This window comes from Tachysurus fulvidraco, chromosome 22 (genome assembly GCF_022655615.1).
Source record: "Tachysurus fulvidraco isolate hzauxx_2018 chromosome 22, HZAU_PFXX_2.0, whole genome shotgun sequence".
Taxonomy (NCBI): Eukaryota; Metazoa; Chordata; class Actinopteri; order Siluriformes; family Bagridae; genus Tachysurus; species Tachysurus fulvidraco.
This window is the reverse complement of record NC_062539.1, coordinates 1,978,421-1,988,081: the sequence shown is the minus strand read 5'-3', so window position 1 is coordinate 1,988,081 and position 9,661 is coordinate 1,978,421. Positions and strand designations below refer to the sequence as shown.

Below are 9,661 nucleotides of genomic sequence, written 5' to 3'. Positions count from 1 at the left end.
TATGATCCATAACGCGGTGCTTTTTATTTAACGAATAAAGATCAGAGTTACCCGAAACTTTGACACACGTGACCTTTAACGTCGTCGCCAGTCATCAAACGGAGACGATTTCAGACGATCGTTTTGGTTTATTTTTGTATTTTACATTATGATGAGTAAGAAACTTACAGGAGGAAAGAAAGAAAAACAAACAAAAAAAAAAACAATCAGCGGTCAGTTTGTGGCTCCGTGCAGATAAAGCGCCAGGAATTTCTTGAAGGTTTCCGGTCGGTATCCAGACAAACCAGCAGGAACCTGTGGACAGAAGAGGTGTGTGTTAATGGATCGGTTAAAAAAAGATGAAGTGATTCGAAATACAGCAACGTTAAACTGTACACAGAAATCTTTTTACTAATAATAATTTTTTTTATCTACCAACCAATCAGAAACGAGTATTTTCCAAAGTTATAACCAAACATTCTGTAAGTGAATAAGGGGATTAATCTAAACGCTCCACGTACCTTCACCACCTTCTTCTTGATGTAAGGCCGGACCTTGGCGAAGTCGTAGAGCTGCTGATCGGTGTCGACCCACACCAGGTTCTTCACGCCACTGTCTGAACCCAGGTCTGTCGTGTTCAGCTGGAAAACCACGAACTGGAAGAGACGGCCGTTGGTGCCGACGCTCTGCACGACGACCGGCTTCTCCAGAACCCTGGACTCGTTCTGCGACGAGCACGAAAAACGCAACATGCCGATAAGATAATAACGTACGAAAGCTAGCAGCTAAAATGCTAAATTTGTGTTATTTTTGCTTAAATTCCTGTTATAGGGTGCACATATTTATGCACAGCTGGTGTAAAAGCAGAAGTTCTCACTCCGTATAGCGCGTGGGCGCGAGCGAGGGCGTTCCCGAATGCAAACATCACCAGCTTAGCTCTCAGCTGCTCGGGTTGCAGTTTAGGAGCATCTCCAGCCTCCGTTACGAAGAGTGTGTGAGCGTGAGGGTACGGGTAATCCTCTCTGAAACCTACACACACACACACACACACGCACGCACACACACACGCACACACACCTCAAATCATTTAACACGTAACAACAACTACTGACTTCTTCCTGTAATGTAACAAGCAGACAGATACACAGAATGACAGACAGAATGGCAGGGAGACAGATATAATGAGGACAGACAGACAGACAGACAGAGAGTGACAGTCAGACAGAGACAGACAGAGAGTGACAGACAGACAGACATAGTGACAGAGACAGACAGACAGAGAGAGTGACAGACAGACAGACAGAGAGTGACAGACAGACAGACATAGTGACAGAGACAGACAGACAGAGAGAGTGACAGACAGACAGACAGACAGAGTGACAGACAGACAGACAGAGTGACAGACAGACAGACAGAGTGACAGACAGACAGACAGAGTGACAGACAGACAGACAGAGTGACAGACAGACAGACAGAGTGACAGACAGACAGACAGACAGACAGAGAGTGACAGACAGACAGACAGAGAGTGACAGACAGACAGACAGAGAGTGACAGACAGACAGAGAGTGACAGACAGACAGACAGAGAGTGACAGACAGACATAGTGACAGACAGACAGAGTGACAGACAGACAGACAGAGAGTGACAGACAGACAGAGAGACAGACAGAGAGTGACAGACAGACAGACAGAGAGTTACAGACAGACAGACAGAGAGTGACAGACAGACAGACATAGTGACAGACAGACAGACATAGTGACAGACAGACAGACAGAGAGTGACAGACAGACAGACAGAGAGAGAGTGATAGACAGACAGACATAGTGACAGACAGACAGACATAGTGACAGACAAACAGAGACAGACAGAGAGAGAGTGACAGACAGACAGAGAGTGACAGACAGACAGACATAGTGACAGACAAACAGAGACAGACAGAGAGAGAGTGACAGACAGACAGAGAGTGACAGACTGACAGAATGACAGACAGAGAGAGAGAGACAGACAGACAGACAGAGTGACATAGTGACAGACAGACAGAATGGCAGGGAGACAGATTAATACAAACAATAGTGGACAGATATAATGAGGACAGACAGAATGGGAGTCAGACAGACAGACAGAATGGGAGTCAGACAGACAGACAGAATGGGAGTCAGACAGACAGACAGAATGGGAGACAGACAGACTGACAGAATGGGAGACAGACAGGGTAGCAGACATACAGTTCAACAGACTGACTGACAAAAGACAGACAGAAAGACAATGAGAGACAGACAGAATGAGAGTCAAATGCTAGACAGAGGTGCAGACATACTGGTCAACAGACAGACAGAATGAGAGACAGACAGAAAAAAAACAGGCTAACTACAGGATGGTAGAAGACAGACAGGACAACAAACAGAGATGATGTGATGTTTGTAATTAAAGGTGAAGTTCATGTTTAAAGTAAACACACAGACAGACAAGACAGAATGTGATTAAAGCGGCTGTTTAGGGGTTCAGTGTCACTCTCACCGGTGTGGTTTTGGAGCTGGTAGACGTTGGTACACTGCAGGTCGATGGTGGGGGAGATGGGGTAGAAGGTCTCCAGGACATGATCAGATGTGGAGCGAATCTCCTCATCTAAAGCCACAGCAGGAAGTGGAGTCATGCTGCTCAGCAGGAAGCCGTTCTGCCCTCGCACCTGGAACTGGTCGTCACCTGAGACCGAGCACAGAGGAGTTACTTCACCTGTTACTGTCTTAATGATGTGCACCGTAATAACGATCCCATTAACCATCCTATGGGCCACAGAAAGAGTCGATCCTAAGGTAATGACTTAATGGAATGAATCAGTTATATGATTCGATTCGGTGTGAATCAGCACGGTATGAATCAGTACAAAGTGATTCACAGCGACGTGATTCACAAAGACACGATTCATAGCGAAACGTGATTCAGTGGGACATCAAAGGATTCGATTATACAGGCAACAATACAAGGTGATAATATTTTATGTCATACGATTCCCTAAATTATATGATTCAATACGACACGATTCAAAATGACACGAGTACAACACAATTCAATATGGCACGAATCGATGGCATGTGATTCGATTCTGAGCCGTTACAGTGCAATATCATTCGAAAGGGTTAAATGTGTCATATGATACGATTCAGTATGATTCGATACAAAATGATTCGATATGATACAATAAAACAATTCAATAGAATTGTGAATCGCAGTGATGTATTTCAGCGTGATACGATTCGACAGAGTTGTTTTTATGATTCATCAGGACGTGATTCAGAACGACACGATTCCCGTTACACTGCCACCGTGTCGGCACAATTGGAGCTGAAACGCTGTAAACACTCCATCTGCTGACGTGATGCAGAAGAGTCATTTCCTGTCAGGTCCCCGGGTGTGAACTCACCTCTGGTCCAGCTGGCTGACAGGCTGTAGCTCTCCGCCAGCATTCTGCGTGAGAGCGCCGGATGAGAGACCTGGAGTCCTCGGCACAGGTGGAGCAGGTTGTGTAAGAGAGACGGACTGTGACAGACGAGCCAGAAAACCAGGGTTAGATTAACGATAATACAACGACGAGTCCATGGACGAATGATCTATAAACACGACTGTCGTTTATTACACAGTTATAACACAACTAGATATTACATAACCTCCTTCATTTCACCAGCAGTTATTATTTTAATGTTTTAATACTAATATTACTTATCATGTCATTACTGTGTGTGTGTGTGTGTGTGTGTGTAAAATGTCAGTTTAAGTCATGGCCTTTCTGTATTTGAGTGTGGCCGGACCATAGTGCAGTTAAAAAGGCCTCCAAAGGGCAGTGTTTGGGTGGAGGACGAGCTCTATCAAAGCCCTGCTGAACGCGCCGCCCCAAACAGCCGACACCCTGCAGCCTCAATTCATTAATAACGGCTTAACGCGCCGCCTCCCACCTGTCAGGCCGCTGCGCTACGTTTAATGCTAGTCATTAAATTCAGCAAACTGTCAGAGCAGCGATCAGCCAAATGCCACTCGCAATGTCAAAGCCTCAGAGCCAATTACTGAGAGCTGGGCAGGAGGACGGTGACCAGGGGGAGAGAGAAAGTGAGAGAGAGTGAGAAAAAGAGGAAGAACGAAGGAAAGCAGAGAGAAATAACATAGGAAGAGATCACAACACCTGAGTCGACAGGGTGACGTTTAATGCTCTTCAAAATGATCCACAGAGTCCATCATGAGTGTTGAGACTCACCAGTATCGCTCTTTAGGAGGTCGAGCTTCGTTAGTGTCCCAGAAGCGAGCGTGTCTGATCGCGTCCTGCACTCGTTCATCCTGATCCTTTAGATGTTTTGCTGGATCCTCTGCTAACGCCAGCAGCTGAGCAGGTAAACCTGGGATGAGTTTAGTCTTAGTGAGCCACAACGCCTGTCTCACACCTGTGGGGAGAGAGAGAGAGAGAGAGAGAGAGAGAGAGAGAGAGAGAGAGAAAGGGAGAATTGAGTTAGTCACACACTCAGTCACTCTCTATCACACACACACACACACACACACACACACACACACACACACACACACACACACCTTCCAGAGGGTTGGTTCTCTGTGTATAAATATAACACGGTGTCTCCTTGTACAGCTCCATGTTCTCTGCCACAGGACTTCTGTACCTTCCCGGATCGTGCCAGTCCTTCTCCCAGTCCGGGAACACGGGCTTCGCCAAACCGGGAACATAATGCTTCCTCTCTCTGTAGGTGATGCGCTCCAGTCCCTTTATCTCTGGGACATCTCGGGGTTTATTACGGGGGAGACTTTTCCTGAGAGACAGACAGCGTTGACCTGAGAGCTTCATCCTCCCTGAGAGAGCAGCACTGTGTACAGTAGCACTAAACATCTCACTCAGTAATAATAACACCACACAAATTTACAAATAATACACAACTCTATCTGACATTACGTCTCGCTTTCCTTCAGGAGGCGGCCATGTTGCCAAGTCACGTGGGTGGCTCTTTTACGGTTGTTGAGAAACTTGCGCCGCTTTATTACCGCCATCTGCTGGACAAACGCGACATAACAACCAATTTCTTTTATTTTCCTTTTTGGTTTTCAAATGGACAATAAAGTATATAAAAGGAAATAAATTAAATAAGTTATTTCTATAACATTTCCTTAAACACTTATTTAATTTATTTCCAAAACAATTCATAAAGTAATAAGCATAAACACAGAGAGAGACAGACACACAGAGATAAAGAGAGAGAGAGACTGAGAGAGAGAGAGAGAGAGACACAGAGATAGAGAGAGAGAGAGAGAGAGAGACAGACAGACACACACAGAGAGAGAGAGAGAGAGAGAGAGACAGACACAGAGAGAGAGAGAGAGAGAGAGAGAGAGAGAGAGAGAGTGTGTGTCTAAGACTCTACAGAAACTAGTTACTTAACATCATTAACATTTAATATGAACGCATTAACATTTAATGTCGACTCTCTGAACAGAGCCATGAGTCGGATCCTGTGTGTATCTGATATCAGTCATTAACAGTGAGCTGAAACCCTGAACTGAACACAGTGTAAAGTGCTCACTAACACCCAGAGCCACACAGCATGGGTTTGAGGATCACTGTTTATCTTCATCTGCTGTGTTTATTCAGCAGCACTGCGTCCAATACAGGTGAGTTACCGTAATTACTGTAATATGTACTCCATTGCGTTAACTCCACACACCACAAACTAGCAAAAACTCCTCACATTCATTAAATATCAACAGTAACAAACATATGCTATATTTATTTAAAAATCTAAATTCATTTATGATCATTGTTGGAGGATTTCGCTTTCCACTACAGTATTAAAATAAATATATGTGGCTTGTTTACGGCATTTATTCAGACGCCCTTAAGAGTCAATTGTGTTTTTAGGTGAATCGACTCTCATTACCATTTCTTTCTGTGTTTGTTTGTTTTTGTTTTTTTAAATAAACACAAGACGAACAGATTCTGTGAGTCAACATTCACGAGTCTGTAACGACGTTATTAAATTAACAGTGCAAACGAAGCCGGAATGAATCGTATCAATAATGAAATCGTATGAATCTTTTCTAAGTGACTCTTATCTAAGTGACTCGCCAAGGCAGTGCTCAGGGGGTGACATTTATTCGGGTAAACAGAATGAAATCAGTCAGATGATAATAATCGTCATTAACATCGCTTACATCTACACAGTATGAAAGAAAAAAAAAAGTAAAAACTTTTCGTAGAAAAGAATCGAATCAGAGAGCCGATTCGCCACATCACTAGTGGAAAGTGATTCGGCTCATAGGTGATGAAGGTGATCAGTCAAGTAATGCATCAGCTCTTATCTTTCTTATCTGTTATCATTCTAACCTGGAATACAGACCAGATCCTGTACAGTATTTATAACATGTGTATTACAGTGTAACAGGAACTCTGTAGATGTTACTGCAGGAACATGTTCCACATTACAGACCTACCATAATGACACTTGTTAATGGATTCGGAGCAAAAAAAAAAACGTTTCGCTTTTTATTTATCATCTGTTTCTTTGTAGGTGTAAAATGTGGAGGAATCCTGGCTCCTTCCTCCAGCGGCAACATCTCCAGCCCGAACTTCCCGGGTCTTTATCCATACGACGTTGACTGTTCCTGGTTGATCGTGGTGTCCGAGGGTTCGTCCGTGCTCCTGACGTTCCACCACTTTGAGCTGGAGTACCATGCAGACTGCGCCTACGACTACGTCAAGATCTACAACGGCGTCTCGGAGGACGAAGGCAACCTCCTGGGGAAGTTCTGCGGAGATGCCACACCGCCTCAGTTCAGCTCATCTTGGAACATCATGTCCATCATCTTCCACTCGGACCGCCACGTGGCACGCACGGGCTTCCTGGTGGGATACAGGAAAGGTAACGAAACCACAACACACCTCAATCATGTAAGTCTGTCTATAACACTGCACAGGTAATAACTTGTGTCGCCGGGCAGATACGTGTGGCGGTGTGTTGACGGGAATCTCAGGGGTAATCTCCAGCCCAGGTTACCCGCTCGAGTACAGTAATAACGCAGAGTGCTCGTGGATGATCCACGTGTCCAATCGCAGCGTCGTCACGCTGGACTTCCTGGACTTCCAACTGGAGAATAACGAAGGCTGTAACTTTGACTACATCGCGCTGTTCGATGGACCGACGGTCCAACACCGTCACATCGGGAACTACTGCGGAAACAAACGACCGCCCAACACCGTCTCCACGTCCAATCAGCTGCTGGTCGTGTTTAAGTCAGACTTTAATATTGGAGGACGAGGATTTAAAGCTCATTATTACTCGGGTAAGAACTCAAAGACTCGTTTTATACCGTATACATTTTTAAAAACTAAAAATTATACCTTCATTTCTTTAAATAAAGGAAATAAAATTAAACAAAATCTTCTCCGTACATCATCAGCCGAGTGCCAGAAGGTGCTGAAGGCCATCAGCGGGAATTTCACTAGTCCCAGTTACCCCAACATCTACCCCAACAACATGAAGTGCCACTGGAGGGTGCATCTGCCCCCGGGCTACAGGATCAAGCTGTTCATCCCACTCATGGAGCTGGAGGATCAGAACAGCCTGACCAACTCCTGCGATTTCGACTCCGTAGCCGTGTACGATGGTGACAGTGAGACAGATGTCTCGCTGGGACGCTGGTGTGGGGCTGAAAGGCCTCGGCCTCTGACGTCGAGGGCAAATAAACTACTGGTGGTCCTGAACACGGACCGGAACGTCGCGTTCAAGGGTTTTTCTGCTTCCTATACCGGAGGTGAGAGTCCACCAGGGGTTCAGCATGATCTACACTTAACACCATATTTACTTCTTTTTCCCCCTAAAACAGCACCAAGGGGCAAATTTTTGTCAGAAACAACCAACAAATACAAATTTATGAATCCCGAATTAAAATCCGTCCCATCGTGTGGGCTACAAAAGTCGGTTTGTATCTCAGACAATTAAAGATGATCATTTTATGTAGAAGTTTAAGAGTCTCTATAGCTGCAAAGCTTCTCATTGTGGCTCCTCCCATTCAGTTCACTGACTCCGCCCCCTTTAAAAAAATTATAATAACATTATGGGTTATTTTTGTGGATTATTTTACAAACCGGCTTCGGCGATGTAAATAAGGATGTAAATGTGACGTAAAAACCGACTTTCCTGATTATGACCTCATCAGTTAATTTGCATATCACTGTGATTGACAGGTATAAATGCCTCCGTCGCTGAAGGTTTCTCTGCGTGTGTTGTTTTCTATTTGCGTCTCAGTCGTACCGGTGAACGTGAGCTGCACCAGAACCGAGTTTCAGATCCAGATCTCCCAGCAGGCTTTGCCGCAGCTGGACCGCGACAGCGTGTACCTCGGAAACCCATCCTGTTCGGCTCAGATGACGGCGACGAGCTACAAGATCCTGGCTCGCTTCGTCAGCTGTGGGACCGCCGGTCAGGTACGACGTGGAGGTGGAGGTTTAAACCGCACAATACTGTGTGACTTATTGTTACAGTTAGAACATAACAAACTCCGAGGTTTTGCTTCACCTCCTCTTACAGAAACGTCAGAACGTCACCATGTTGGTCAACACGCTCTACATCGACTTCTCAGACGGAAAGCAGCAGAGCGTTCAGGAGTACGAGGTGCAGTGTGATGCGCAGAGGAAGGTGGCGTCGGTGAGCATCATCTCGGCGGAGGATCGGATCCGGATGAACGAACTCGCCCGACTCGCCGAGGAGTCCAAGAGCCTCGAGGGTGCTCAGAGAGCAGAGCCTGAAGCTCACGAGACCAGCGACATCGTCTTCATCAGCGTCTGCGTGCTGGCCGTCATCCTCATGCTCATAGCCATCGTGTGGCTTGTGCTGCTCTAGATGCTCCGCCTGACCAGTTCTGATTTCATCTCGATCTGTAACTCGGACGTACCGCAGACCGCAGCGGTGTTCTGATTGGTCGACAGGCGTCGATTGTTTCTCTCTGACAGAAGCACAAGTTTATATTAACGTGCTCGTCCTTATACGTTATCGTTTCTATAGCGACGGCTCGTTCGCAGGGACAAACACCGAAGGATGTGTAGAGAACAAAGTCCCGAGTGTCAGCGCCTTGTAGAGGTCAGAGTTGAAGCTGGGACGTTATCAGGACGGACGCGTTTACGTTACTTTGTGGTTTCTCTGTGACGCGTCGAGCCGATTTATTTATTTATTTATATTTAACAAAAAAAAAAAACACTGAGTCACAAAAGCACATTCAGGTTCATCCCAAAATAAACAAATAAATAAGTAGGTAAGTAAATAAATAAATAATCGTTTATGATTAAAAATCCATTTCTATTTTAATGATCTTATGGTTTGTGTGTCACGTATAAAAAGTATTAAAAGCTGTGGAGCAAAAATATAACACGATAATAACAAAAAGATGAAATAAACCAAATGCAGATGATTAGATTTGTGTTTGTAAATAAAATCTATAAATGTGGTTTATATTTAATCTGTTAAAAACTATTTAAAACTATGGAAAATAATAAACAATAAATAGGGCGTGTGTGTATCTGATCTGCGTGTGTGTATGTCTGTATGCGTGTGTGTACAGTATGTCTGTATGCGTGTGTGTACAGTATGTCTGTATGCGTGTGTGTACAGTATGTCTGTATGTGTGTGTGTACAGT

General features: G+C 44.9%; 2 protein-coding genes across 4 annotated transcripts; one reads left to right on the top strand and one right to left on the bottom strand.

The window, feature by feature from the left end:
* Positions 1 to 108: 108 nt before the first annotated feature.
* On the bottom strand, positions 109 to 4,992 carry mrpl37 (mitochondrial ribosomal protein L37). The gene is made up of 7 exons (XM_047806608.1): positions 4,558 to 4,992; positions 4,229 to 4,412; positions 3,404 to 3,519; positions 2,500 to 2,685; positions 857 to 1,008; positions 501 to 704; positions 109 to 294 (listed from the first exon to the last, which is right to left on the bottom strand). Exons 1-7 carry the CDS (start codon positions 4,865 to 4,867, stop codon positions 214 to 216), a joined length of 1,233 nt encoding a protein of 410 aa, XP_047662564.1. The 5' UTR covers positions 4,868 to 4,992; the 3' UTR covers positions 109 to 213.
* Positions 4,993 to 5,410: 418 nt separating this feature from the next.
* cdcp2 (CUB domain containing protein 2) lies at positions 5,411 to 9,575 on the top strand. 3 transcript variants are annotated; one of them, XM_027158274.2, is made up of 6 exons: positions 5,411 to 5,643; positions 6,540 to 6,890; positions 6,970 to 7,311; positions 7,429 to 7,782; positions 8,277 to 8,455; positions 8,559 to 9,575. In XM_027158274.2, the coding sequence occupies exons 1-6, from the start codon at positions 5,577 to 5,579 to the stop codon at positions 8,868 to 8,870; spliced, it is 1,605 nt and encodes a 534-aa protein (XP_027014075.1). In that variant the 5' UTR covers positions 5,411 to 5,576; the 3' UTR covers positions 8,871 to 9,575. The 3 variants fall into 3 exon arrangements, with proteins under 3 accessions (XP_027014075.1, XP_027014074.1, XP_047662563.1); XM_027158273.2 differs by lacking the exon at positions 5,411 to 5,643 and adding an exon at positions 5,965 to 6,130; XM_047806607.1 differs by lacking the exon at positions 5,411 to 5,643 and having other exon boundaries at positions 6,020 to 6,890.
* Positions 9,576 to 9,661: the final 86 nt, after the last annotated feature.

Excerpts from the sequence above, each read along its gene's own strand:
- mrpl37 (XM_047806608.1), bottom strand. The coding sequence starts at position 4,867 with ATGTTTAGTGCTACTGTACACAGTGCTGCTCTCTCAGGGAGGATGAAG. Across the intron at positions 705-856 it reads GCGCCCACGCGCTATACGGA|AACGAGTCCAGGGTTCTGGA; the intron begins GTGAGAACTTCT and ends TGCTCGTCGCAG. Across the intron at positions 295-500 it reads TCAAGAAGAAGGTGGTGAAG|GTTCCTGCTGGTTTGTCTGG; the intron begins GTACGTGGAGCG and ends TTCTGTCCACAG.
- cdcp2 (XM_047806607.1), top strand. The coding sequence starts at position 6,425 with ATGTTACTGCAGGAACATGTTCCACATTACAGACCTACCATAATGACA. Across the intron at positions 7,312-7,428 it reads TAAAGCTCATTATTACTCGG|CCGAGTGCCAGAAGGTGCTG; the intron begins GTAAGAACTCAA and ends GTACATCATCAG. Across the intron at positions 7,783-8,276 it reads TTCTGCTTCCTATACCGGAG|TCGTACCGGTGAACGTGAGC; the intron begins GTGAGAGTCCAC and ends TTTGCGTCTCAG.